The following is a 26,533-nucleotide window of genomic DNA, read 5'->3' on the forward strand; positions in this document are numbered from 1 at the left end:
GCACGGCACATTTTTTTTTTCTTCGTCTAAAAGAAATTCGCTCCAGCAGCAACATCCCACTTCTCAGCCGTTAGAAAGATCAGTCAATGACCTGAAATCAATTTTTAGTGATTTGATGTATCACCCAAGTAACAATCAACCGCGAAAATCCGATGCCTTCTAGCGCATATCATTATCACCTTTCACAGATCATTCAAAGCGAATTAAATGATAACCATGTAGATAGTAAATTCTGGCATGACTGTATTGTTCCTTCTTGTTGTTGTTGAACGATGCGTTGATTAAATCGCCGCTTTTTATTCTGATGGCTTCTGATTCGGGAGGGAACATTGCTTCCAACATGGGCGACCATATCCACCGAAAGTAATTTTACTTTGTCACATTTTTGGATGGTGGCTTGAACAACATGTATGCGTATTCAAGCATTACCTGGGAGATTTTTTTATTATCTTAAATACAGCGATATTCATGATAAAATCAGACCTTTCTATCTCTTTTTTGACCAAGTTTATACAGCATTTGATGTCACCAGACAATTCCAGAGTACTAGCAACTATTACTATTACATCTTTGACTGTACAGTACGTTGCTTTCAGTCAACTTTTCTGTAGCCAGGGATTCACGAGATAATCTCCTTTTAAATCTGCAAACTTCATCTTCAAAGAGCCTATCATCGGGCACGACCGGTATTCCTTGAGCCCTATTAGAAGCTGTAATTGTAAAGGGTTTTGCATGATCACCATTGCTTTGGTGAGCTGATAGGGTGTGATGCTGTTTGTCGAACAGGGTTGAATTTCGTTCCACTCTCTTTCATTAAATAAAGAGCGCCGTGACGCAAGGGAGTTATCGGAAAGATCCAGTATGAAAGATAGACCATTCGTCATGATTTTTCTTTGGCGCCGTGTGAGATCCCTTGCCGTCCAAAAGTTTTTCATGAACTTGAATGACCTTCTTTTTTTATGAATCGCTTTTCTCGAAACGATTTTGATCAAAAATGACATTTCATAATTTTTATATGGTTCCAATTGAATCTGAATTTGCAAGGATGTGCACATTGTCACGTACGTCTTTTTGTTGTATTTCTTGTTAATTGTTTCAAATCTGCTAATGCCAATACAATCCGCAGCTTGATATTTCATTGATCAAGGCCATAAGTTAAGGAACCAAAGACGATTAAGCACATCGTAGCCTTCGCCACAAACTATAGAGATATTATCTCTTGATAGCGCAAGGTCATTTATTTCAACTGGTTGGAATGATTTTCCGGAAGTCGTTTAAAACTTCTTTACGACTTGCTGCATATGGGATATGTGTTTCTTTACATTACTGACGTCAATAATAGCAATACATAACGCGTCCAAATCCTCAGATATGTGGTAGCATGCTGTCCGCTTATTCAAGGTGGGTTGTAGTTCAATCAGCTTAGTGAAATGCCCTATTATAGACCATTTAACGGAGCTGTTTCCAGCCAATAGTCTGAACTAAAGTTAATGGCTGTCATTCAGTCATGCTTACAAATGCTTACCTTTGTCAAGAAAAAAAGTTTTTATTAATGTCCAATCGTTGGCCATTTATATCGTACAGAAGCGGAATTCTGTAATCGTTGAACTGAAAAGGTGAAAAACAAAAAAAAACATGATTGTTAACGAGGGTTACGTTCCAAGAAAAAAAAAGAGGGCCTGGGAATTTACACTTCATATCCCGCTTCCCATCTATTCATGCAGATCCTGTGGTGATACAAACCCTTCAACACGAGCAGTGTAAGCAATACGTGTGCCTTCGAAGGAGATGTTTTGTTCAGTTTTACTTCGTTTACTCATTTTATCAATTGTTAAATTAAAAGTTTCAAAAAAATGCATATAGATAAACAGGTACACCCGAAATATAAATTTAAAAATAAATCTATCTCATTCTGACATTGTTTACCACTTCATTATAGATGAAACAAGCCAGCTTAATTTTAACGGCATATCGTTAATCTGCTATACCATTTTGTCCTAACCAATCCTATAATGTCGCTAGTAAGCCCTTTCCGTGATGCTAATGTCTTATTCTTATTTTACTACTCCATTTCCAACGATGGCACACTTTGATAATATTGTACACAGTACACTTTTAGGATACTCTCGGTTTAAGCCAAATAAAAGCAGGGTCGGCGGCTATTGTTGCTTTTCTGAAAACACACACACACACATACACACATTTGTTCGCGTATACAGTACACCACATTAAGATCAATATTGATGTAAATTGACAATCAAAGGCTGAGCAAGACCTATTAAAGGGGTGGTGGGAATTGATACTTTGCCACAAGTTTTAATGTAGGTATAATGTATACATGCTGAGGGTGAGCTTCGCCAAAGAAATGAAACTTAAAGAATGAGCCGCATAAAATTCACTATTTGGCCAGTGGCTTTTGTGAAAGTGTACGAGTCATGATCAATACACCATATGTATTTGCACAAAAGACATGTGGATAATATACATTTTAACATAAAAATGGCCAAGGCTTAGACTTTAAGGCGATAGATTTGTAAATGCTCCGCAAAAAAAACATGCAGGTTCTTTTAATGCTTTCAATAACCCTTCATTTAAGAAGTGGTTCCGTGCATTAATCAATTGGCTTCGTTTAAAGTCTTCTTTTATAATAACGGAAGCTATATACATATATTGAATCAGAATAACAACTATATGCATTGATATCCTCTTTTGTTCAAAAAGACGTTTATGTAATTGAAACCCAATGACAACGTATATTTTTTTAAATTTTCAAATTTATTGAATCATAATGAAAAATGATGCGATACGAAAAAAAAGAGAAGAGAAAAAAAAAGATAGAGAATATACTGTTATCTACTTTCCGTAGCAATACCAAGTAGCCATGTTACGAGAAGCATCTGTTTGGTCAATATAGGTGTAGTCGGAACAACCCCTATCAGCAGCACTTCTCAAATCATTGATCGAGTGATAAAAGGCGCTGGAAACAGTGACATGTCCGGTTCGATCCTCCTTTGAAAACGTGCATTTACAGTTACTATTAGTATAGGTGGACACATTATTGTCACCTTCGTTTACTTCCACCTTCACAGCTAAACCATTGATACAATCTTGAGCTTCAATTGAGTATTTATGGTCAAAAGTTTGACAATCACCCCATGGAGCATTGGGAGTACCTCCAAGAGCAACACCAGCCATGACAGTAGAGAGAAGTTGGGCAGCAGAAAGAGCAACAAAGATGATTTTGGCAGACATGTTAGTTGAAGTAGAAGTACTAGAAAGATAGAGATTAATTTCTTGCGGTTTAAACCACAAGTATTTATACATTTTCATAACCGTGGCTTATGTCTTTCAAAAAAAAAAAACTTTATCATTGACAAGTAGCATCACATGAGGTCTAGAAGTTACACTATGAATAGATATAAAGATTATATAAACAGTACGTGCATGAAACATCATGTTCAAGAACATTAATAGAAAGCTTCGATTTCAAGTATGCTTTACTTCGCCAATAATGTGATTGATGGTGTGCTAAACGCACATACAATAAAAATCATCGGTAATCCAAAATTATATAAATTGTCCAAATTTGGAACTCTGACACATTGAATACAATGGAAGAGCCGATAGAAAATATTATTAGAAATCATTGAAGCAATCTGTCGGCGACAAGCGTACCCTTGAATTCATGTAGAATTCAACAGTCAAGATAAATTTATGGACTAGCAATTCTAATAACAGTCAGCTTTCAAAAGAGTATAAATAGACCCCATTATTTCATAGTTAAAACTTCAGTCAAATAAAGTAACAAGGACTTATAATCGTACCTATCGTACCATTGTTTTTTTTATATACTTTATATTTTTTTATCAAATCAGAAGTAATTGATTTGTAACATTTTTTACGATTATCCTGAATTTTTTTGAAGATGACTCTTGAAGAAAAAGGAAAATCCAGAGCAGAGGGGACAGACAAGTCGGCCGAAATGAACACGGGAGATCCCATGGAAGGGATTGAAGTAGTCAATGAAATCACGTCTGCTGTCAAGGAAGTACAAATTTACAACACTCCACCTAAAACAACAAAGGGAAAGGAGGTAACAATTAAACAACGTATGCAGAGCTACAAGGAGTACCAAGTAAAGATTCGTGATCGTATGATGAACTTAATGGACATCCAGCCAGCATCTTCTTTAATCGAAAAGGAAATCAACGAACATCGGTTAAAACTTGAGGAGGTGACAAATCGGATTTTAACTTTGGAGAGGAGTATGAACCTAGTAGAAACACCAAAAGGAACAAGTGAATCTAAGTGGGCCAGACAGGACAAACAACGCATCAGATCCAGCGAAATCCCAAAATTACAATTAACAACATTAAATGAGCATCCATATCCTACAAAAGAGAAGTACAACTCAATCGACCACTTTATCCACGAGTTTGAAACAACCATCGGAATTTACGCGAAGATAGAAGAAATGTGGAAAGATTCAATTCAAGTAGCAGTACCATTCCTATATAAGACGTGGCTCAAGGAATCAGTATTAACATGCGAATCTTGGGAGAAAGCTAGAGAAGTTATTATGAAGAAGTTTGGGGACTTCCAGTCCAAGGATATGAACAGCTTACGCTTATTTGACTTACACATGAAGCCGCACCAATCCATCGTACAGTACACCAATGAATTCATCAACCTTGCTGCTGCCGCTGACATCCAGAAAGATGACAAGATGATAGTGCTCCTATTTAGATCACACTTGTATGAGCCATGTAAACCATTGATATTTTCGTCCATGGAGGGTAAGCGTCTGGTGGACGAGGAGTATGAGTTCACTATTGACAAGATATGTGACATCGGCCGGGAGATCTTTGGGGATGAACCAGTTGGGGAAAGTGCTCGTTTGGTGACAAATAAGGTAAATTCACCGGTAAAACGTCGACGTGATAGTGCATCAGTAGAATGGCAACAGTATGGGGCGAAGAAAACTAAAGGATGTCCGAAACATGGGGGTGAAAAGGCTAACCACACTGTCGAAGAATGTCGAAGTCAAGACGTAAAGAAGAATAAATTTTTGGGCAGTAAGAACATTCCATTCAAGGCCACGGGTAACAACATGAAGGGACAACCCTGCCGGTACTGTAAAAAGGAATGGCACCATGGTCACACCTGTAAAGAATATTACGAACACAAGAATAACCGTACTGTTTTGGCTCTTCGTCGGGAGGACGATGAAGATGATCAAGGGCCAAAGACCTCAAATATCAAAGAGGCTATGGAAATAGATGCGTATGAATGTAAGTATAATATGCAAAGGAAAGAAAGAAATCCATTAAAATTGACATTGACTCCTATCATTATTAGAGAGCAAAAAGTAATAGCAAGAATAGACACGGGATCGGATATCTCATGCATAAATAAATCAATTTTAGACAGTAAATTCAATAAAGAAATAAAAATTTCCAAAATAAATGGGTCTCTTAATTATCTTTCACTTGACAATAATAAGGAAAATATTAAAGTAAAACGAATTGGAATAACAGAACCTTTAAGAGTTCGTTATATTAATGATTTAAATTTCGATTTTGCTTTTGAAGTAGTAGAGTTTAGCAGTGTAATGGAATCCCAATTTGATGTATTATTAGGTCTCGATATCTTGAGTAAATTACGGATATCATTGTCGGGAGTTGCCTATTGTTACCCCGATGAGGAAAGAACAGAAGCACAATTTCGGAATGTAAACTTTGACACGCAGAACAAATATGATCCGGAAAATGCTAATTATGGTACGGACAAGGAGCGAAAGATATTTTTAGAAGAAATACATGGGGCCACCGAGGCAAATAAAAATATACCAAAAGGATCGTTTTGCACGATGCCTGAGGCACTCATTCGCATCCCTCTAAAAACACAAACAGATAACATGTATATCAAGCAGTATCCGTTAGTGTACCATCAAATACCAGAAATACAAAGACAGATTAATGAATGGGTAAATGAGGGGATAGTATACGAAAGCATGCCCAGCTCGAAGTATAACACACCATTGTTAGCTGTAGGAAAAAAGGATGACCAAACTGGGCAATTAACCAAAATAAGAGTGTGTATGGACCTTCGAAGAATCAATTCCAATATTGATGACTCTAAAACGGACAAATATGTGATCCCGGATATGGAACAAATGTTTGCCGAAGTAAGTGCACCGGGAAGAGTCTACACGAAAATTGATTTAAAGAATGCGTATTTTTCATTTCCAGTTGACAGTGAATCACAAGAAATCTTAAGCTTTACATTCAAAAATAAGACTTACAGATGGAAAGGATGCTGCTTTGGATTATCATTCATATCACAACAATACTCACGAGTAATTGCGCAACTTTTCCAAGGGATGGAAGGCGTACGAAATTACATCGATGATCTGTGCATATATTCGGCGCCAGAAGATCACGCGGAAATTGTTAAGGCTGTAATTGAGAAATTAACCTCGGTTAATCTTCGCATCAACTTTGACAAGTGCTCGTTTCTTCAAACTTCGATATATTTGCTAGGATTTATTGTTGGCCCCGGAATCAAAAAAATTGATACGAGGCGATTGTGCAATATTGACGACTGGAAAACACCCAGAAATAGTCGTGACGTTAGACATATTATGGGCATTGTATCACATCTGAGAGAGTTCGTTCCCTTAATGGGAAGAATATCCTATTCAATCAACGCACTCCGGAACTGTAGTGAAAAGAATAAGCCATTTATATGGACTACACAACAAGACGAGGCATTGAAATCGCTGAAAACATGGCTTACATCCAGTACGATTTTGCACACCATCGACATGACCAAGCGTATATATATAGAAACTGATGCATCACATTATGCGTATGGAGTGTTAATCTCGCAACGCGATGAGCTCGGCAGATCTCTATACATTACATTTGCCAGTAAAACGTTTGGCAAACATGAAATGGCATGGTCCGTAAATCGAAAGGAAACATATGCAATTGTATATGCCTTTCAGAAATACAGGTCCATTCTTTGGGGACACCCTGACATCGTTGTATTAACTGATCACAGAAGTCTGGTATTCATGAACACAGCTACGCACTTGTGCCGAACGCTGCAAAATTACATGGACATTCTCAGTGAATTCAAATATCGAGTCGAGTATATCCCAGGATTTTCCAACACATTTCCTGATATATTAAGTCGCTTATACCCCCCAGAAGTCGAGGATCAAATTTTGAGGGAGGATGAAGAGAAGAAAATTATGAAGTTAGAACGTATGATCTTGCAAAGAAGACTACCGACTGATAAGATCAATCAAAAGATTGCAAAAGATCAATTCATTCATAAAAAAGAAATATACAGTAAAGATAAAAATTTGAACGTATTAGCTGTAAGACTAAACAGTAAAGAATACAAAGAAACAACAACTGAATACATAGCTCCACCCATAAATGAAAGAAGTAAATTATTAAGTGAAACTCATGCAATGGGACACTTTGGATCAGAAAGTATGGTACAACAATTACATGCTCAAGGTATACACTGGAATGGTATATTTAAAGACAGTAAAGAATACGTACAAACATGCATCGATTGTGCACGAAACAACATCGCAAAGAAAGGTTATCATCCATTGAGACCTGTGGTCAGTGCAGATCCATTTACATTCTTAGCTCTTGATTTAGCAGGTCCATTTTCCGTTACAGAGAATAATAACATATATATCCTGGTAATGGTCGACTTATGCACCAAGTACATAATTGCAAGACCACTGAAAAATAAACAAAGTAACACAGTGGCAAAGGCGATAATGAATGTACTAGGAGACTATGGCATACCAATAAATCTTATGTGGGTAACAGACAACGGCCGCGATTTCTCGAATGCTTTGATGAACTCGATCACAAATGCATTAGGTATTGAACATCGTTTTTCGACACCATATCATCCAAGGGGAAATGGTGCAGCAGAAAATGCCGTAAAGGTGATCGTTTCCACACTCCGCAAATTATTAGGCAATGACACGAATAAATGGGATGAAATGTTACCCATCGCACAATTATGCTGCAATTATAAAATACGTAATCGAACCGCTAGTAGCCCATTTTCATTGATGTATGCGAGACAGTTGATAACTCCCAAAGATTACACTGATCCGTCCAGAACAATCCCAAGAAAATTGGCGACAGAAGAGGATTTGATCAAACGAGCTGAAATAATGGCATCGGTTGTATTTCCCGCTATTGAAGAAAGAACACGGAAAATAGTTGAGGAACAAAGTAAGAAGTTTAACAAAAAGCATTACCTCATTGACATTCCTAACGACACAACCGTTATGGTAAAGTTACCAAATAGAGCAACCAAGTTATCACCGCTATACGAGGGACCATTTACAGTTGTACGAAAGACAATGGGTGGCACTTATGTATTGAAGGATGAAATGAACGAGTTGTTACATCGTGATTATGTTCCGTCAGAGTTGAAAATTGTAAATATTGACGAGTCAGGAATAGAAGACGAGTTATTCGAAGTTGACGAGATTCGTGATCACAGAGAAGACAAAGAAGGCAATCGCGAATATTTAGTAAAGTGGAAAGGTTACGGAGAGCGAGAGAACTCATGGTTACAAGCATCAGCATTCTCATCGCCAGACACGATCCGCAAATATTGGGTAAAAGTACGTGAGCTTGAAAGACTAGAACAAGAAAGAAAGAATGAGTTAGTTCAACGCTCAGAGAAAGTTAGCAAACGACAAGAAAAGCATACAAAGATTATAACTGATAACAAAAGAAATACAAGATCTAATAAGGAGACAATACATAAAGAACTTCCCGCTAAGAAAAGACGTAGCAATCGAGATAGATAAATTTTTAAAAAAAAAAAAAAATATGTAAATAGATATACCCACAGGAACAAGTCACAAAAATATGCATACAAAAAAAAAAAAAAAAAAAAAAAAAAATCATGTAGCTAGGATGAGGACATACTATGAAAAATGCTGAAATAGGAAGCATACCTATCATCGATCAACTAACGTTGAATCTAGAGGGAGGACATGTGCTAAACGCACATACAATAAAAATCATCGGTAATCCAAAATTATATAAATTGTCCAAATTTGGAACTCTGACACATTGAATACAATGGAAGAGCCGATAGAAAATATTATTAGAAATCATTGAAGCAATCTGTCGGCGACAAGCGTACCCTTGAATTCATGTAGAATTCAACAGTCAAGATAAATTTATGGACTAGCAATTCTAATAACAGTCAGCTTTCAAAAGAGTATAAATAGACCCCATTATTTCATAGTTAAAACTTCAGTCAAATAAAGTAACAAGGACTTATAATCGTACCTATCGTACCATTGTTTTTTTTATATACTTTATATTTTTTTATCAAATCAGAAGTAATTGATTTGTAACAGATGGCAAAGCCTAATTAAAAATATTTGAAGTAAAAGAATATGCTTACTTGTTTTGTGTGCATATTACTTCTTTTTAGGCTGATACCAACTAGCAATAGAATAAGCCTGTTGAGGTCAGTGAAAAAATTAGCCCATTTTTCTTTTGGGATTAATTAAATTATATACACCTTTAGTTATGGCGTTTAGATCCACATAAAAATCAGCAACTCACATCGCAGTAGTTTACAATATGAGGGGGGGGGGGGGAGGAGAGTCTTTATTTTAGAAGCTACACATGTTTAAAAATAGCTCTTTTGAAAACAAAGTCATTTCGTTCTAGGCTTAAGTGTTCCCAAGTACAGGCTATTCACATCCGTCCAAAGCAAAATCCTTAGATTTGAAACTTTTACTATGCTATATTATAATGAAAAAGATACTCAATAATACAGACTTTTCACTCTTTCTTAGTCCTATTTTTAACGCTTAACACGCTGTTTTAAATTGTGTTTTTCATATAGTAAACTGTCGTCCCCATATATAAAATCGAAAAGTACGACAACTTAATTTTTTATTGTGCGATATTAGTTTGAGAAAAGGTGCATTGTTCTACTTATGGATATTTTGGACGAAAATAATAAAAAGGGTATGCTCATTATATTAGACAATTGTACCAACTGCCTTTTGAGTTATTCAATCTATGAAAATAGGTGTTGGAAGCAAACAACTATTAGGCTGTTACATTCTGTCAACAAATTTAGTCGAATCAGTAACAAGCTTTTTTGTTTTGTTTTAGCAGTCTTTTATATATCTCTAATGGACGTAAAAGACATCCCAAACAGTGATATTAACCAAGTCTTTGTTTATACAGGTGCATCACTGTCAATTCATTTATTTGATAAAATAAATAAATAAAAAGTGACTGTCCCTTTACTATTTTTAAAAGGTGGGGTAACTGCATGAAAAACTACGGGTTTTGAGCCCCGTCATTAATTGAAAATATAGCATTGACAACGGCACTATCCAAACCTAGTTCGTTATTATACTCGGGTGCTTTTTTTATATGTCTCTTAGGTGAGGATTGGGCAGCTGATGTGACAGTAGTGGTGGTAGTGGTAGAGGAGGTAGCGGTGGGAGAAGACATGGAAGAAGACATGACGGGAACCACCACTTCAAATCCTACTTTACCCGAAGTAATACTATTATTGTTAAAAGTTGGCATCTGTTGTGGTTTTGGTGGTGCAGGTCGTGGGTGACTATAATTATTAGGTGGAATAAATGGTTTATTATCCTTCACATGTTTCAACACAAACACCGGGTTTTGTTTAGCGTCTTTTAATTTCTGAGAGATCCTCAAGGGTCGTTCATCATAGCCCAATGCTCTTTCTTGTAAATTATCATGCGATCCATACTGTATCCATAAAGCATATTGTTGCCAGTCACTCACTACATTGTATTTCTTTAGAGCAGAACAAATTACTTTGGATGTGGGGTCGTCCAGTAACAATCTGACATTTTTGGATGACTCGGGTTCGTGTTCGACCTTGGATATCTTATCACCGTATACTTTGATAGCTCCACCATCATTAATCACCACATTCGGTGTCAGTTTAGACTATAAGCATGGGGATTTAGTATACCGTCTACCCGTGCCTATCAGCTTTTACCTCTTCCGAGTCATTTCTATTCATGTAATGTTCATTGGCATGAAGTGGTGATGAGACTTTTGTGGGCGAATTCACATGTTTTGTATAATATCCTTTTGTATTAGGTTTGTCCCTGGATTTTAATATCTGTCCAATCTCATCTTTCAATGTCATCATATCGCTATTCACTCTTCCCAAATCTTCTGTCAATCGTTTTATGCGTGCATCTATTTATTCTTTTTTTTTTAGTTTGGGGGTCCGAGGCATTTTCTCCTTCCTTTACCTCGTTCCTGAAAGGCGGCTTCAATTTTTCGATAATCGGCCATGCCGTTTTGTCCTAACCAGTCCTATAATGTCGTTAGTGAACTCTGTTGTTGATAATGTAGTGTCTATTTTTTTTTTTTTTTTTTACAGTTTCGTATAAAACACCTAGAGAGAAGGTTAGCATAAATATACATTTGAAAAAAAAAAGAAGGACAACTTTACTGGGAGGAATATAATCCCATTCGTTTACAGGAACTCTATAATGAATCTTTAATTGGTATATGTTCTTCAAGAGGTCCATACGTTGTCCCACAGTCAATACAGAGAGATCTCTTAGCGATTCATGGTCCAAATTGACGAGGACGTCACCTGTAATACCTTGTTCTGTTGTATTTAGAGTGAGATGATGAGTCGCATACTTGGGGAGGGGACGTTATAACTTTGTTTACCTCGAAATTGTTTTTCAAAGCAAGAAAAGCCAATTGTAGTCATCCATTTCGTCACTTTGTTCTCATCCCACATTAACACATGTTCCATGTTTGTTTATCAAAGAAAGGTAAAAAAAAGAAAAAAGAAAAAAGAAAAGGGTGACTGTTACAAATAAATAAATAGAAATGCAGAATGCTTTTTATTTTAAATATATTTAACGATGAGCTTGAAGATGAGAAAGGTCGATAGGGATAGCTATTAAAAAGAGAGATAAATGAGTTTTTAAGAAGAGAGAGATGTGAAAGAACTGAACTTACAACAACCTGTTTCAGCACCTGTAGGATACCTTTTCAGTTTCTTTTCGAATGGAGGAGGAGGCGGGAATTCTCGTTGAGAATGAAAAGTCCAGCGTCCAGCTTCCGTTTGTGGTGGTTCGGGAATATCAATATCCAAACTGTGATAAGAGGGTTGAACAGGAATAGTTGAAGTTCTGTTCAATGGAGATTGCATATTATCTCCTCCTTGTCTTAAATGAGGTGGAGGTGGTGCTGCCATCGTCCTTCTCTCCGTATTCTGTCTCATGGGTCTTTGTGACATTTTTTTATAAATAAAAGAAAAAAAAAAAAGCTGGGTCGCTGTTTGGATTCCCTTACTTTCAATCACAGGCTTACTCCCTCTCCCCCATCACTTTTTTTTTTTTTTTTTGTGACAAACATACATACACACACACATATATATATTTACCCACAGTACAATGAATCACCATAAAAAAATCTGATACAAACAATAAGAATAAAGAATTGATAAGATAAATAAAAAAGGAATTAGATAATTCCATTCAATTCATTCAGTTCATTCACCTTCTTAAACGGATGGGGCTATCACGTGATTCATGGGGTGAAAAGGGGGGCTGTATTTTTTTCCATGTCTCTTCCCAACCCTCTCTCTCTCTCTCCACTCTTGATATACCTTTCTTTTTCTTTTTTTTTTTTTTGCTAGAAGAAAAAAAGAAAAAAAAAAAAAGAGAGCATGTACCTGATCTATTTATTATATCTACTATATTTTGCAATAGCAGTGACGGTTGCACTATCGTTACTACTTTATACTTACCAGTGTGAATTACTTTATGCTTCAGGATTCCCGACAGGGTCGAGATCAGTGGTATGAGAAAAAGAAGAGAGAAATGGAAGGCGTTGACTAAACACATATTCTAGGTTGCGAGACCCTCACAATTTGGGTTACCGGATAAGGAAGTTATATTAGTTACCAAGGATGGATATAAAATTCGATCCTATGTCATGATTCAACGTGGTGAAGATGTTGCTATTCAATCACCTACTGTCGTTTGCTTTCATGTATGTTTATTCCCTTATCTCTCGCTCTTTTTACTAATTCTATTTTATTCTATCGAGTAGGCACATACAGGAAATATGGTAAATTTTGGGGTTTTTATTTTTTCAGGAAAAATAAATAGGGGGGGGGGGAAACAAGTTTTCATTAATCACTGATAATTCACACAGGGTCATCGATTGCCTATCGCACAAGTATTTTTCAAGAAATTGGGTTATAATGTAGTGATGTTATCATATCGAGGGTAAAGAATATATAGAACTTTAGCGTGTTCACTTAGATAAACAACTGACCTTTTTTTAATAGATATGGACTCAGTGAAGGAAAACCTACAGAAAAAGGATTAAAAATTGACGCGCAGGTAAATAAAAAATGAATGGGGTTTGTACCACAAACATTAATTTTTTTTTTTTTCTAGACAATGCTGGAATATATTAAACAACACCCGATTCTTAAACACACCAAATTAATAGCCTATGGACAATCATTAGGAGGATCAGTGGCCATTAGCTTGGTCTCTCGCAATGAAGACAAATTTGACGCATTGATTATCGAAAATACCTTTTTGAGCGTGGTAATTATTATATATTGTGTCTAGAATGGTAAAATAGCTGACTGATCTCTCTCATTCAGCCCTTGTTAGTGCCACACGTATTTCCTGCATTAAGACATTTAGTCTATCTAGTTCATCAAACATGGAGATCCTACAAAACTATCAAATATGTACACCATGTTCCCATCCTATTCCTATCTAGTTCAAAAGATGAGTTAGTCCCACCAGGACATATGGCAAAGTTATACAATATATCTCAAACAAGCGGCGTAAAGGTCTGGCGAGACTTTGAAAATGGAACTCATAATGATACATGCATGCAGGTTTGGATCATTTCAGGATCTACTTTTCTTCTTTTTATCTAATCTCCTTTTTTTATTTATTTAATAGAGCGGTTTCTTTGAATCCATTGCTGAATTTGTACGTGATAATGTATGGGAACTGGATTAAACATGTATATACACACACCAACCCCCTCCAAACACACACACACACCTTTCCCTCGCAATTGTATATATAAAATAACACTTTGTTACACACACCTTTTCACTTCTCTTTGATCTGTCACTTGTTGGTAATTGTTTACCCTTTTCTTTTTTCTTTTTTTTTACCCGCCCAGCACATAAAAGGAGAGGGGCAGAAAGATTTTCTCTTTCTTAAATTCATATATATCTGTCCCCATGTCAACTGCCTACGGTAAAATCCCTAAACCCAAAACAAGCACTGACTTGGACTTGATTTTACCTATTCATAAAGTACTTCGAGACGGTACTGAAGCCTACATTCAAAAGGTCGATGGAAGTAATAAATCCCTTGTTGATTACTTGCATGCTCGTTTCAATGCTGAAATTGAGGGAGGGTAAAGTTTAAAACAGAAAAACTGTCAAAAAAAAACAAAAAGAAAAAGAACTAAACCTATTTTAGATCCACATATCCTCAAGAAAATTTATTAGATGAGCAACAATTTAGAGACTATTTTCTTGGGTACAATCATAGTCTAACTTTTTTGTGTGGGAATAAATAATTAATTTTTGTTTATAGCTCGGATGCTTTTGTCATGTCAAAGACAAGCATTATTGATCCTGATACTGTTTACGATTGGAATGACAAAGTAGTTGGCATGTTTTATATTAAACCCAATTATCCCGGTCGTTGTTCTCATGTAAGTCTATCCTTTATCGTACTTATCTTTCGTTGTGTGTGTAACCGCCTTTCTAGATCTGTAACGGTGGTTTTTTTGTCATGGAAACTCATCGTGGTTTAGGTGCTGGCGTCGTCATGGGCGAAGCATTTAAGGTCCTTGTGCCTGCCATCGGTTATAAGGCGTCCATGTTCAATCTCGTCTTTGAAAATAACCCCGCTTCCATCGCCATCTGGAAAAAATTAGGTTTTGAACAAGTAGGTCGTGTACCCAACGCTGGTAGATTGAAAAATAGCCCTGATAAACTCGTTGATGCTCTCATGTTTTACTACGATTTTACCAAATAACGTCCCCACCCCCACCCCTTCTTTCCCTAAATTATGCCGCTCTCTTTCTCTTATTACATAAACGATAGACATATATATATATTTGGACTTGAAAGCCTTTGTTGCAAGTAGTTTAAGGTTTTTTATTTTTTTCTTTAAAAAAAAAAAGTTGAGAAAAACCGATGTTGTAAACACTTTAGTTGGCCTTTCTACGGAAAGAACAACCTTCAGTCAAACGGGCACGACCACCAGTAGGTTGGCACAAAACGGTACCGCAAGAAGCACAAAGGACAACGGTTTGAGCGTGACTGAAAACAGTGCTGATGTTCAAACAACCTACAGCAAAAAAAAAAAAACATGTCAGCCATTGTATACAAAAAAAGGTGGCAATGACACCACCACATATATTTAAATATAAAAAAAGAAACTTACCAGGACACTTGACATCCATGAAGAAAGAGTTAGGAGACTGCACAAGTCTCTTGAGCTTGTGAGAGCGCTTCTCGTGTTCAACGGAAGGGTTAAGAAGATCGACGGCCAACTGGTTTAGAAAGAAAAATTAATAAGCTTAAACCTAATCAGCTAAATGAAGAAAGAATAGAAGCTTGGTGAACATGATTTTGTATACATGACATTCTCGTGTTTTAATTGATGAATTGAATTGAGTTGCATATATATGTAAAAAAAGGTGAAGCGTTGTTATTGTCCGCGTAATTTACTATTCTTCTAGAACTCGGTTTAGGTGCATAAACCAAAGGTTACTGACTTGTCTAAATACTGCGGTTACGAATCAAAAAAAAATCCAATGAAACATTTCCTCATGTTGAAGCTTCTGTGTTGTTTACATATAAAAAAAATAAAAGGGTTGTACATCCATCCATCCATCAATCCAGTCTGATTCATCCGTGTATACAAATCATTTTTCACCTTCTTCTATCATTCTTCTGCTACAAAAAAAAACACTTACAGTCATATTACTGTGTCGAAGGCTTGGTAAAAAGGGAAGGTTTATATGTTAACCTAGCCGTGTCCAAAGATATTCTCATCGTCCCAGTCACAATCCTTTCCTTTTTTAACCCCCGTTCAAACTCTTTTTTTTTTTTTTTTTTAGCTTCCGGGAGATCCCCTTTCCATCAAGGTTAACTCCCACACAATGTAGTACGTTGTATTTATCGTTTTTTTTTAAAATGTGTGAAAAAAAAGACAGTTCCATATCTTTAATATGAATTGGTATTTTAAAGAAGCAATTGTCTTCTTCCTCATAATTTGAGAAACGGGATCTGCGCAGTCGTTGAATCCCGCAGCATTTAAACGTGAACTGCGGTTTTTGCGTAATGTTTAGACTGGTTTATAGATTCACGGGTAAAATTATCTAGCTAACCCATTTCTGTTAAAAACGGAATTTACTGATAGCAATGAAAAAGGGTCTGTAATAGCTGGATGAATAAAAGGTCTCATCCTGTGGGGGGGTAATCCTTTGGAATACGCGTTTTATTTTTTATGAGAAGGGCTCAATTTTTACTATGCATTCAGCTTTCTTATTCATCTGACATTTTCAATTATTCTGCCGCAGTACTCATTCTTTTTTGTATCTAAGGTTAGCCTAAAGGCTGACAAATCTAAAAAAAAATTGTAACTCCTGTTTGCATGAATACGGGCTACTGTCATTCTGTTTTTGAAAAAAAAAAAAATTAAATGTAGCTCTCCAATTACAATATCCAAGACATCATAAAAAAAGCCTGATATGTCAAAGATTGAAAACCTTTTATCAAAACTAAACATGTAAGGATTTTGCACTTTTAGCAATATCCAGGCACGTCTAAATGCAAAGGTGATAAATAACTAGAGAATTAACATCAGCACTTATGAGTCTTTTCTCTCACATCTCCTTATTTTGTGTTCCTTCTTCTAAAGCTTCCATAAGGACCGCCCTAATTACCTATAGGCTTATCGTACCTTGGGAAAGGAGCTCCCCTTGTATGCATAAGCCAACTATCCATTGATCTTGACAAGAAAAAAAAGCTCATTATCTTAACCCTTGTCCTTTTACTTTTCTTTTTCCTTAATGGCGACACATTTAATTTCTCTTGAGTTCATTACTCAACGAATTACTTGGAAGCTGGTGGAGCATGCCATTCTTTTTAATGAGCACCATTTTGCAAAGGCCTGTGCCGTTCCATGTTCGAATGATGGAGTAAATGCTTATATAAAGTCAAATATCTCCTTGGTACTTATAGGCTTGGGTTTATATGCCTTAGTGTTGTTCGGATCATCAATGCAAAAGACCTCGTTTAAGATCAACTTCACTTGTGCGCCAGTCCCTAAAAGTTAAAAAAAACAAAAAGTCGTATTTTCTTTCAGCGTCCTCAACGTACTTGATTCAAATCTCTTTCTTTTTCTTTTTTGCCTTCTTTAACTAAGTTTAATTGCTGAGGTTCTCGGTATTTTATGTATGTTATAGGAATCACCAAAGATTCGTTGTTTCAAAGAACAACTGGTTCCCTTTGGGGAGGTATTATAGTATAATTGGACAATGCCCTAGTTTTTCAGTATAAGACACGAATTGAGGGGAAAATGCGCAACATTGGGAAGGGGGTATTCTTACAAGTTTTACTACTGGAGGTGGTAAGTGCAGTAAAAAAGACGCAACATGAGGTGGCGCAGATTGACCTCAATGTCGTGGATTTTTGCTACATATCGCGGGGTCTTACTACTGTGTACGCTACTGTGATACCTTCTTTTGCATTATTTGATATTCTCGTCCGTATGTTCCTCATAAAAATACATGCAGAGGACTTGCTGCTCAAGGTTGACAAGAAGGGACATAATGTTGAAAGATAGTTCAAATTGTTTAATTGGCAGGGCACCTTTTTTAATTTTCAAACCCAGATTACTCCTAAAAGGTTTTCGATTGTCAATAAAACGACATCCTTATTTTTCGACTCAAAGTAAAGTCCCTCCATATTGTCTTTTTGTTAAGCAAGTATTTGATACAAAACATGCCAAATTTTTTCTCGATCTTTTGAATATAGATTTGTGCTTAACTAATATGTAAACATTATACATGCCCTAAGAGTGACTGATTTTTAGTTTTTTTCCAACATGTCATAAAAGTTTATAATGAACCATCTTTTAATTTTACATGGTTGGATAGAGCGTTTAATTCTGCGTAAAATTCACTTAGAAATAGCATAGTGAAAAATGATTGTTCCTTATGTAATTTTTTTGATTTTTTGATTTTTGAAGAAAAGCAAAGGGGTACACCTTACCAAAATGGCCCTTTTTTACAATTTTTGGAAAACATCAGTTTTATGTTCCCATATCATTCTTTTAATGATTTCTATCATTTTTTTGGCTTGAAAGGGTGTTCAAAAATGACATTTTGACTGTGTAACACATCATGCAATCATTTTTTGCAGCTCTTTTTTTATTGGCCCCCCCCCCACCTCCTTTAACCTGTATAATGTAAATAGACTCAAATCGCACAAACATAGAGTTTGCTAAAATAAGAAAAAAAAAGAAAAGCTCGTTGTTTTACTTTTATAAAAATTGTTTCTTGTTTTGTTGGGGGGAAAGAGAGAGATAATTTTCATATGAACAAGGGTTGAAATGGTATGGCGGAAATTCAAATTTTATCACGCCACACATTTCAATGTAACCCATTTCCCAGATATAAAAATTAGCTTTCTGTCACTCTCCCGTTCCCTCCCCTTATTTTTTCTTCTTGTATATAAAAAAGAAATGCCTTCTTCCTTGTCTGCAAAATATTCCATTTTCCAAAGTGACAATGCTCTTGTAAATATATAACATTCTAATTAACAAAGCAACAAAGGAACTAACACAATCAAAGCGTGCCAGTGGTCCAATTACAGATGATGCCCCTATGCGTTTAAGAATGGAAAGATACGTCCGAGATCTCCAAGATCGTATTTGTAAAGGTATCGAAGAGGTGGATGGAAAAGGTAAGTTTGTACGTTCTGTTTGGGAGCGACCTGAATACGGTGGAGAAGGCATCACCTGTGTCATGTCTGATGGAGATGTGATGGAAAAGGCTGGCGTCGCCGTCTCTGTCATCTATTCCGAACTCTCACCTGAAGCCGTTCGACAAATGCGTGAAGACCGTGGTAAAGATATCAATGTGGAAGGCACTGTTCCCTTCTTCGTGACAGGCATCTCGCTCGTCATGCATGCCAAAAACCCTCATGCTCCTACCGTCCATTTAAATTATCGTTACTTTGAAGTCATGAATCCAGATGGCACACCCAATATATGGTGGTTCGGTGGTGGGGCCGATTTGACACCTGTCTATCTCTATGAAGAAGATGCCATCTTGTTTCATACAATGTACAAGGAAGGATGTGATAAATTCGACAAGTCTTATTATCCCAAGATGAAGAAGGATTGTGACAAGTACTTTCTAAACGTCCATCGTGGTGAGGCTCGTGGTGTTGGTGGTATATTCTATGATGATTTCAATTCTAAACCTGCTGAAGAGATCTTTGAATTTGTACAAGAATTGGGAAACCGTTTCTTACCATCCTACGTGCCTATCTTACAGAGACGCAAGGATATGGAGTATACAGATGAAATGCAACGTTGGCAGCAAATTCGTCGAGGCCGCTATGTTGAATTTAATTTGGTTTGGGATCGTGGCACCAAATTTGGTCTTGCTACACCTTGTGCCCGTGTCGAATCCATCTTGATGACCCTTCCTCTCACTGCTCGATGGGAATACATGCACGAACCTGAGGCTGGCTCTAGGGAGGCTGCATTGGAAGAAGTCCTCAAAAATCCCAAAGATTGGGCATCTCTTAAAAATTAACATGTCTCTCTCTCTCTCTCTCTCTCTCTCTCTCTCTCTCTCTCTCTCTCTCTCTCTCTCTCTCTCTCTCTCTCTCTCTCTCTCTCTCTCTCTCTCTTTCAAACCATGTAAATAAAAATATATCAAATGCTTACCATCCTTTTTTTTTAAAATTAATTAATAATATACACAATTTTTTTTTATTTTATTTTTAAATCAGTTCCAAGTTAACTCTACCCAATAAAGGGTCTAAACTAGAGACTCGGACTCTAACGATTTCTCCTACTTGAACCTCCCGATTCAATCTAATGATACGTCCACGAATACCCAATTCTAATAAGGTACCTGTTGCCATTTCCATTACCCCACCTAAATCAGTGGAGGCCGTTCTACTAGGCATATTTACAATACAGTTCCATTCCATTGTATCCGTGAACCCATCTGCTCTCATACGATCCAACAAACTAATCACCCAAAATTGTATACTCTGTTGTTGCAAAATTGACAGTTGTTTCTCACGCGTCTCGATTCCCTTGGCCAAGGCATTCAGTCGTGGTAATGAGAAAGGCGCCTTCTTTTTACCAAGCAGATGTGACTTAATTTGCCAATGCACGACCACATCCAGGAACCGACGTAAAGGAGAAGTGGCCCGTGTGTAACCATCCGTAATACCCATCACGACATGAGGTAAACCTGGTTTGGTGGTGACTGTACTAGGAGGTAGGATGGACATATAATTTACCATATCTTGCATCTTCACCATACCAGTATCGGGATCACGACAGGCCATGAGTTCCTCGCGTAATTTGAGATCGGCGGTAGAAGAGGAAGGATTCCAGGATTGTGTACGGAAGGGAATATGTATATTGTTCTCATGCGAAAACTTACTTGCAATGCGACCGCCCATAATCATTGTTTCGGCTACCATTTGACGTGCAGGAGAGTAACCAGATTTATCTAATCTCACTCGAATGGCCGGTAAACTGGACGCGTAACTTGAAGAGCTGAACTGGATTTGAGGTAAATCCAACGGACTTGGTAAGAGTTCAATCACAGGGCTGGCCTTACTGAATGTAATCGCGCCATTCTTTCTACGTTTGGCTGCATGTTGATTTGACAGTTCGAAGATACCAAGTAAATCCTTTTTACAGTCCTCTTTTACGGTTGATTCTCTTTGAATTGTATGGTTATCTTGGGCTAAAAATGAGCCACTGGAGGGATGAGAAAATGTTTTGGAAAGATCGACGAGTGGATCAAATTGCTTGGGTGCTTTGTCTTGAAGTAACTTATCCAGATCATCATAATACACTTTGACAACGTTCTTTACAAGACTGGGTCGAATTTTGTAATCTACCAAGTTACCTTTGCCGTCTAATTTGGTACTGAATGTCAATGCATATTGGGATCCATCTTTGTTTGTATGTGCGGTTGCTCCCAAACTGAATTTTTGGGAGGAGAGCTCTTCGGGTAACATGGGGAAATGACGTTCTGGTAAATAAAGAGTTTGGGTCTTTCGATGCATCAAATCCGTTAATTCATGTGTGGGAGATATGTAGGTTGTAGGGTCTGCGATATGTACATGCAACCAAGCTGAGTCTTCGCCTGGGACATGTTCAATCGACACACCATCATCAATTTCTTTAGCTGAAGGATCATCGATTGTGTACACACGCAAATTTCCAAAATCATGACGAATCGACTGATAAGGGTCATCATTCATAAAATCTTGGCTCTTTCCAGTTAAAAATGCTGCTGTGAATTCGTTCATCCTCTTCTCACTTTGTTTGGCTTCTTTGGACCAAATGAATTCGCCGGCGACGGCTGCATTTTCAACTAATCCGGTATTATCCCATGGTTTGAACATGCCCACTTCCTTTAAGAATCGGATGGCTATGGATCGGTCAAAGAACAAAGTGTCATAAGTTTTAAATGCCTTTAAAATGTTGGGCACAAATACTTCATAAGGTGAATCTAAAATGACCTTGGGTGATTCGATCCAATCTGCAACAAAATTGATAAATTTAGCATCCGATTCCGTGAATGCATCAGTAAAGTTCTTTGATATGTCAAGAGCGGTTTGTGAAAGCGTTCCAAGAATTGGGTCTGAGTGGGTATTATAAAACGTGATAACTGCTTTTGCTCGGGATATAAACCCCGTATAGGACTCATCCCGGTTCCGGATAGAGCTAATGATGCTTGAAATGTTGGCGCACTCTTCCTCTGGTCTAAGCAGCCAGGAATCTGATCCTCGCACATCACGGGTAGGAATATAGTGGATATTGTCTGATACCATATATAAAAAGGTAACGTGACGCTGTAAAGGAGTTGGGGGATCGTTAGCAGAACGCATAAATGCAAACGAAGCTAAATCATTCAAAGCTACTGGTGATCCATTCTTTTTCTGAATAAAATGTTTGTACATGGATTCAAATTGTTGATGGGAAGTTGCCTTTGTTAAATGCAGAGTACGTTGATAATGCTGTATAGCTCTGCCGTATGCCACCGGAATTGTCTTTAAAAGTCCATTCGAATCTACGTCCCTCAAATTGACAGGCTCGGTTATTGTCTGTGATACTTGTTGTGAACTGGCAAAGTCTTTCATGCAAAAGGCGACACTGTCACTTCTTACTTCAAAAGTCTTTCCATTGCGAAGTAATACAGTCAATTGCTGAAGTCCACCACTTGATCGCTTTTGTCCCACTACCATGCCGCTATACTGTCCATTCCTAGTAAACATTGGTAAATATATAAGCGAACAGGAAATGCTTAACACACATACCTGAATGCTTCTACATAGTCGCCAATGTGAATGGCTGGTAATCGAAAGGATTTTTCACCAAGATTCAAAATGGTCTCGGGATCGACTATTTCAACGGCACCCTTGTTTATCTTGCTAGATAAAATAGCAGGGGAAATCACTACCTTTCTTGCTGCTGTGAGTGTCTGTTTCTGTCTTACAGCAAAAAGAGACAGCTGAGAACATTGCACAAAAGCTCGGGAACGTTGCCGAGCTAACCGCAACATGGAAGAGTAAAATAATGAAAAGGATACTCTTTTTTTTTTTTCTTCGGATGGGGTTTTTCTTTTTTCTTTATGGCTGTGACTATTATTTAGATAGTTTTTGGGAAACATTATTTCGTCATGGATACGTAAAAAGATATACGAGTTTAAAATGATATCTTTATTTCATACACTGATTTCATTTTTTTCTCCTGTTGCTGGGAACCAAAGAAGAAAAAAAGAAAGGTATAGCATTATTGGGGATGGTAGTCCCAATAGAAAAATTTACAAAATTTGTGTGTGGAATATTTAAGCACGAAGAAGAGTCTTTCCTTGAGTGGTAACCTCACCATCGGCTTCGACACCGTTGATATGGGGGCTTCCGAAAGATAAGGAGTTAACAGAGTCATCAGGAACTTCGACGGAGAAACCCTTGATGGCAGCGTTGTATCTGTGGTTGATAGTTCCACCGGAGGCCTCAACCTTCTTGATTTCTTCTTCGATAACTTCATCGGGAGTATCACCCTTGAAAGTAACGATGTAGGTAGATGCTAGAACACCCCCCACGTATTAGTAACTAGCTCTCCCAGACTCTTTAATCCCATTTTACTTACCAGACATATTGATTAGTTTTGTTTTTTTAAAAATTAAAAAAGATAAAGAAGAAAAGAATTCTGTTATTTTTTTCGAGCTTTTAAACTTATTTCAAGCAAACTTGGCGGACGTTGCTTTATTCGATTTTCGTGAACCTTTTTTTTAAAATCCAGTTGATCACGAGCTTGCCCAGCCAATCGTATTCTTGGCTAACAAAAGTCAACATCATCCTAAAGTAAAACGACGTAACTGTATACTTATGCAATTATCATGCCAGCTGACTAGTACCTCGGCCCTTGGTTCTTTTCTGTTGATCTTTAAATAATCGTTTATACCTACAGTAAATAAAAGATAAAAAGTGCTAGTATCTTTTAAGACTTGAAAAAATCATCATATTCATCGAACCTAACCATCGCCAGGGCTCAGGAGCGCTAAATAGCTTGGGGGCCTTTATTTACATAAACCCCCATTGCATTATGTTAGTACACATGACACCGGTAACTTGTAAAACGCGAAGACAAATACTTTGAGGCTTTCTTATTTTTCATTTAGTAGAACAAAGATATTAAACGCCTCTCATCTCATAAAGTAAAACCTTGTGTGAAAAAAATAAAATAAAAAAAAATATGCGCTAACGTTGTAATCATCGGACACTCTGTACTCTACTTTTCGGTACGACACTAGACCGCATGAAATATCCAGTTTGGACGTTAACCCCATTCTTAAGAAAAATTCTGCCATAGAGTACATCTTCTACATGTTTATCGACGCTATCTTGTTGGATTTATAACCTTTTTGTAAAAGGAAACATGCGTTATTGAAGCAACCGCAGACTTTAGCGCTATATGTATAAATAAACGGTGTAACCCAAACTTTAATCTTTTTGATGTAATAATCCGGACAATTTTCAAAAGTAGACACACGCACGCATGATTCCAGACAAAAATAAAAAACAGGTACTTCTATTTGTTTCTTTTATAAAAAAAGATATTTTTGACGCGATAACGTGTTATTGTCTTTGTGTTAAAATAAAGTACGACGTGTTTTAAATAATTTATAAAATTTCGGCGACAACTTTTCATCTGGCAATTATGCTTGGTGAGAAGAATATGACTATTGCATTTATATTTTACTAGCGATTGTCTTGAATAATGCGTATGCGCTTCCGATATACTAATGTTTACCGAAAATAGTGTTACAGATTTCATAGCTGCATGTTTCACTTTCATTTTTAAAAAAAAATTGCATAATTCTGTCCAGTTGTTACGATTCAAAACACAATTTTGTTTTATTTTAAAAAAAAATGGGGAAGAAACTTTACGTTGAATGTTTATTCGGGGTAGTGAGCCTCTTTATATTTTACAAAAAAATTAAAAGCTAGCGGATACGAGTTCTATTTAGCTTCTTCCTCCAGTATACGTGCTTCTTCCCATAGCGTCTTTCCGGAACAAGCGCATACTAGTTTAGTGTTCTCGAACGCACCAGCACTACGAGCAACAATACCACAGAGAATACCATTGCCGCTGTTACCATCATCCGTTGTGTCTTTTAAATCATCCTCATTTTCTGTTACAACAATACTTCTGCCAATAATATCCCAAACTTTAACTCTGGTGCTCTCAATGACAAGATCGCCCCAACCGTTTTCATCTACAATAACATTGCCAAGATCACCAATATGACCATCATGAATACCATCACCGTGGGATACATTTGTGGGGTTATAATGATCACCAGTTGATTTCCAACCTTCTGAAATATCACCAGTTTCGTGAATATGAATGCCGTGCTTACCGGGAGAAAGTCCCTGAATTGTCAAGTCGATCAAGCAAGTATCTTGGTCGACCTGGACAAATCTTGCCAAACCAGATTTTCCTGAAGGCAAAATAACAGTAGGGTCGGTACCATAACAATCAAAGATACAGACAGCGGCACCAGAATGGCCTTGTCCGTCGGGTACGCCTTGTCCACGTACGATCACAGTACGACCAGTATCCTTCAATTGTCTAGAAATAAATGATGGTGGTGCTATCTCCTGAATTATTACTCAAAATTATATCCTATCAGCAAGATCCAAAAAAATTACCTGGTCCCTCTACAACCACTTTCTTTTCTGCAAGGTCAACGTCAAATGAATTTACGCCTATGTATACATAGTCAGTCAACAGTTTTCCTTTCCCTTTTTTTGACCAGAATAAATCGGGTCTTGCTTATTTTACCTTCGATACCCTTCAATACTTTTGTGACATCTTGAACACACGACTACGGATAAAAGCGTTAATGTTTTGTCGAGATTACCATACAAGATTACTAATACCTCGCATGTCATTTCGACCGCGAATTCTGTCTGTTGTAATAATTATGTCAATATATTATTCATACTCATTTGAAAATAATTACTTTAAATGATTTAGTTGACATTTGAAGATGTTGTGTTGTTTTAGTTACAAGGGAAAAGCTGACATTGGTTTTTTCTTCGATTGTCCAAAATGCTTACAAATTATTATTGAGAGCCCGAAAAATAGATGTCAAGCCTCAAATGGAATGCGTTTGATTTTTATTATGCCGCTATTCTCTCTCACACAAATATTTCTCTCGATTTCTCTCTCTCATAAATATTTCTCCCTCAATTTCTCTCTCATACAAATACTTCTCCCCCAATTCCTCTTACATCTAAGTGAATTTTTAAAGCTTTGAGGCGATGCTGATTCTTCTTAGAAGTTGTTGTAAAACTTGTCTAAAGCAATTTTGATTTCCTTAATCCTATCCTTTTATATGGTTGGGCCATATCAATTCCCGTACTCATTTTCAGATGTCATCTAGACAACATTTACACTTCAAAGAAAGCAGAAATGATCCATGATTAATAATAATCTAGAAGAGCTCAAATTGTTGAAAAAACGAGGATAAAACATATTGAAATATGTCAAGGAACCATTTACTTTACACATATAACTCTTTTTCTTTTATATTGACGGAAACTTATGTTAAAGAAATATGGAGAAACATATTTGTTTTAATTTATCAAT

General features: G+C 36.9%; 11 protein-coding genes across 11 annotated transcripts; 4 read left to right on the top strand and 7 right to left on the bottom strand.

Annotated features, from left to right (window-relative positions):
- Positions 1 to 474: 474 nt before the first annotated feature.
- Positions 475 to 1,478, bottom strand: EV154DRAFT_299548 (uncharacterized protein). Its single transcript, XM_051594851.1, has one exon. The coding sequence runs from the start codon at positions 1,137 to 1,139 to the stop codon at positions 597 to 599; it is 543 nt and encodes a 180-aa protein (XP_051462357.1). The 5' UTR covers positions 1,140 to 1,478; the 3' UTR covers positions 475 to 596.
- A 1,276-nt stretch (positions 1,479 to 2,754) lies between these two features.
- Positions 2,755 to 3,269, bottom strand: EV154DRAFT_494285 (uncharacterized protein). Its single transcript, XM_051599883.1, has one exon. The coding sequence runs from the start codon at positions 3,250 to 3,252 to the stop codon at positions 2,854 to 2,856; it is 399 nt and encodes a 132-aa protein (XP_051462358.1). The 5' UTR covers positions 3,253 to 3,269; the 3' UTR covers positions 2,755 to 2,853.
- A 6,998-nt stretch (positions 3,270 to 10,267) lies between these two features.
- Positions 10,268 to 11,954, bottom strand: EV154DRAFT_494294 (uncharacterized protein). The gene is made up of 6 exons (XM_051599884.1): positions 11,760 to 11,954; positions 11,533 to 11,694; positions 11,459 to 11,475; positions 11,330 to 11,393; positions 11,068 to 11,273; positions 10,268 to 11,015 (listed from the first exon to the last, which is right to left on the bottom strand). The coding sequence occupies exons 1-6, from the start codon at positions 11,845 to 11,847 to the stop codon at positions 10,368 to 10,370; spliced, it is 1,185 nt and encodes a 394-aa protein (XP_051462359.1). The 5' UTR covers positions 11,848 to 11,954; the 3' UTR covers positions 10,268 to 10,367.
- Positions 11,816 to 12,656, bottom strand: EV154DRAFT_494298 (uncharacterized protein). Its single transcript, XM_051599885.1, has 2 exons — positions 12,057 to 12,656; positions 11,816 to 11,994 (listed from the first exon to the last, which is right to left on the bottom strand). The coding sequence occupies exons 1-2, from the start codon at positions 12,334 to 12,336 to the stop codon at positions 11,954 to 11,956; spliced, it is 321 nt and encodes a 106-aa protein (XP_051462360.1). The 5' UTR covers positions 12,337 to 12,656; the 3' UTR covers positions 11,816 to 11,953.
- Positions 12,657 to 12,677: 21 nt separating this feature from the next.
- EV154DRAFT_299716 (uncharacterized protein) lies at positions 12,678 to 13,381 on the top strand. The gene is made up of 3 exons (XM_051594853.1): positions 12,678 to 12,900; positions 12,954 to 13,094; positions 13,155 to 13,381. Exons 1-3 carry the CDS (start codon positions 12,769 to 12,771, stop codon positions 13,245 to 13,247), a joined length of 366 nt encoding a protein of 121 aa, XP_051462361.1. The 5' UTR covers positions 12,678 to 12,768; the 3' UTR covers positions 13,248 to 13,381.
- EV154DRAFT_494302 (Alpha/Beta hydrolase protein) lies at positions 13,073 to 14,279 on the top strand. Its single transcript, XM_051599886.1, has 5 exons — positions 13,073 to 13,333; positions 13,396 to 13,450; positions 13,508 to 13,663; positions 13,723 to 13,965; positions 14,033 to 14,279. Exons 1-5 carry the CDS (start codon positions 13,317 to 13,319, stop codon positions 14,090 to 14,092), a joined length of 531 nt encoding a protein of 176 aa, XP_051462362.1. The 5' UTR covers positions 13,073 to 13,316; the 3' UTR covers positions 14,093 to 14,279.
- EV154DRAFT_494304 (uncharacterized protein) lies at positions 14,220 to 15,224 on the top strand. The gene is made up of 4 exons (XM_051599887.1): positions 14,220 to 14,501; positions 14,567 to 14,626; positions 14,684 to 14,804; positions 14,861 to 15,224. Exons 1-4 carry the CDS (start codon positions 14,323 to 14,325, stop codon positions 15,128 to 15,130), a joined length of 630 nt encoding a protein of 209 aa, XP_051462363.1. The 5' UTR covers positions 14,220 to 14,322; the 3' UTR covers positions 15,131 to 15,224.
- On the bottom strand, positions 15,212 to 16,111 carry EV154DRAFT_457188 (40S ribosomal protein S27). The gene is made up of 3 exons (XM_051597391.1): positions 16,077 to 16,111; positions 15,542 to 15,650; positions 15,212 to 15,445 (listed from the first exon to the last, which is right to left on the bottom strand). The coding sequence occupies exons 1-3, from the start codon at positions 16,080 to 16,082 to the stop codon at positions 15,306 to 15,308; spliced, it is 255 nt and encodes an 84-aa protein (XP_051462364.1). The 5' UTR covers positions 16,083 to 16,111; the 3' UTR covers positions 15,212 to 15,305.
- A 2,712-nt stretch (positions 16,112 to 18,823) lies between these two features.
- Positions 18,824 to 20,006, top strand: EV154DRAFT_494312 (coproporphyrinogen III oxidase, aerobic). The gene is made up of 2 exons (XM_051599888.1): positions 18,824 to 18,904; positions 18,960 to 20,006. Exons 1-2 carry the CDS (start codon positions 18,851 to 18,853, stop codon positions 19,929 to 19,931), a joined length of 1,026 nt encoding a protein of 341 aa, XP_051462365.1. The 5' UTR covers positions 18,824 to 18,850; the 3' UTR covers positions 19,932 to 20,006.
- A 115-nt stretch (positions 20,007 to 20,121) lies between these two features.
- EV154DRAFT_559012 (uncharacterized protein) lies at positions 20,122 to 23,531 on the bottom strand (the record flags this gene model as incomplete). Its single annotated transcript, XM_051605521.1, has 4 exons — positions 20,122 to 22,636; positions 22,690 to 22,840; positions 23,261 to 23,461; positions 23,525 to 23,531. 4 exons carry the CDS (start codon positions 23,529 to 23,531, stop codon positions 20,122 to 20,124), a joined length of 2,874 nt encoding a protein of 957 aa, XP_051462366.1.
- Positions 23,532 to 24,897: 1,366 nt separating this feature from the next.
- On the bottom strand, positions 24,898 to 25,955 carry EV154DRAFT_547959 (superoxide dismutase; the record flags this gene model as incomplete). The annotated part of the gene is made up of 5 exons (XM_051604784.1): positions 25,905 to 25,955; positions 25,822 to 25,851; positions 25,724 to 25,766; positions 25,591 to 25,647; positions 24,898 to 25,550 (listed from the first exon to the last, which is right to left on the bottom strand). The coding sequence occupies exons 1-5, from the start codon at positions 25,923 to 25,925 to the stop codon at positions 24,898 to 24,900; spliced, it is 804 nt and encodes a 267-aa protein (XP_051462367.1). The 5' UTR covers positions 25,926 to 25,955.
- Between the last annotated feature and the right edge of the window lie 578 nt (positions 25,956 to 26,533).

This window comes from Mucor mucedo, assembly GCF_025094135.1.
Source record: "Mucor mucedo strain NRRL 3635 chromosome Unknown EV154scaffold_8, whole genome shotgun sequence".
Lineage (NCBI taxonomy): Eukaryota > Fungi > Mucoromycota > Mucoromycetes > Mucorales > Mucoraceae > Mucor > Mucor mucedo.

What these genes read in the sequence shown, in the direction of transcription:
- EV154DRAFT_299716 (XM_051594853.1), top strand. Translation starts at nt 12,769, where the DNA reads ATGTACCTGATCTATTTATTATATCTACTATATTTTGCAATAGCAGTG. An exon ending in CGACAGGGTCGAGATCAGTG is followed by an intron (nt 12,901 to 12,953) that starts GTATGAGAAAAA and finishes CACATATTCTAG; the next exon opens with GTTGCGAGACCCTCACAATT. An exon ending in CTACTGTCGTTTGCTTTCAT is followed by an intron (nt 13,095 to 13,154) that starts GTATGTTTATTC and finishes TCTATCGAGTAG; the next exon opens with GCACATACAGGAAATATGGT.
- EV154DRAFT_494304 (XM_051599887.1), top strand. Translation starts at nt 14,323, where the DNA reads ATGTCAACTGCCTACGGTAAAATCCCTAAACCCAAAACAAGCACTGAC. An exon ending in AATGCTGAAATTGAGGGAGG is followed by an intron (nt 14,502 to 14,566) that starts GTAAAGTTTAAA and finishes AACCTATTTTAG; the next exon opens with ATCCACATATCCTCAAGAAA. An exon ending in TTTAGAGACTATTTTCTTGG is followed by an intron (nt 14,627 to 14,683) that starts GTACAATCATAG and finishes TTTTGTTTATAG; the next exon opens with CTCGGATGCTTTTGTCATGT.
- EV154DRAFT_494312 (XM_051599888.1), top strand. Translation starts at nt 18,851, where the DNA reads ATGCCTTCTTCCTTGTCTGCAAAATATTCCATTTTCCAAAGTGACAAT. An exon ending in TCCAAAGTGACAATGCTCTT is followed by an intron (nt 18,905 to 18,959) that starts GTAAATATATAA and finishes ACACAATCAAAG; the next exon opens with CGTGCCAGTGGTCCAATTAC.
- EV154DRAFT_494285 (XM_051599883.1), bottom strand. Translation starts at nt 3,252, where the DNA reads ATGTCTGCCAAAATCATCTTTGTTGCTCTTTCTGCTGCCCAACTTCTC.
- EV154DRAFT_494302 (XM_051599886.1), top strand. An exon ending in GATTAAAAATTGACGCGCAG is followed by an intron (nt 13,451 to 13,507) that starts GTAAATAAAAAA and finishes TTTTTTTTCTAG; the next exon opens with ACAATGCTGGAATATATTAA. An exon ending in AAAATACCTTTTTGAGCGTG is followed by an intron (nt 13,664 to 13,722) that starts GTAATTATTATA and finishes TCTCTCATTCAG; the next exon opens with CCCTTGTTAGTGCCACACGT.
- EV154DRAFT_457188 (XM_051597391.1), bottom strand. An exon ending in CATGGATGTCAAGTGTCCTG is followed by an intron (nt 15,446 to 15,541) that starts GTAAGTTTCTTT and finishes TTTTTGCTGTAG; the next exon opens with GTTGTTTGAACATCAGCACT.
- EV154DRAFT_494298 (XM_051599885.1), bottom strand. Translation starts at nt 12,336, where the DNA reads ATGTCACAAAGACCCATGAGACAGAATACGGAGAGAAGGACGATGGCA. An exon ending in AGGTGCTGAAACAGGTTGTT is followed by an intron (nt 11,995 to 12,056) that starts GTAAGTTCAGTT and finishes TCTTTTTAATAG; the next exon opens with CTATCCCTATCGACCTTTCT.
- EV154DRAFT_299548 (XM_051594851.1), bottom strand. Translation starts at nt 1,139, where the DNA reads ATGAAATATCAAGCTGCGGATTGTATTGGCATTAGCAGATTTGAAACA.
- EV154DRAFT_494294 (XM_051599884.1), bottom strand. Translation starts at nt 11,847, where the DNA reads ATGGAACATGTGTTAATGTGGGATGAGAACAAAGTGACGAAATGGATG. An exon ending in CTTTGAAAAACAATTTCGAG is followed by an intron (nt 11,695 to 11,759) that starts GTAAACAAAGTT and finishes TAAATACAACAG; the next exon opens with AACAAGGTATTACAGGTGAC. An exon ending in ATAGAAATGACTCGGAAGAG is followed by an intron (nt 11,016 to 11,067) that starts GTAAAAGCTGAT and finishes CCATGCTTATAG; the next exon opens with TCTAAACTGACACCGAATGT.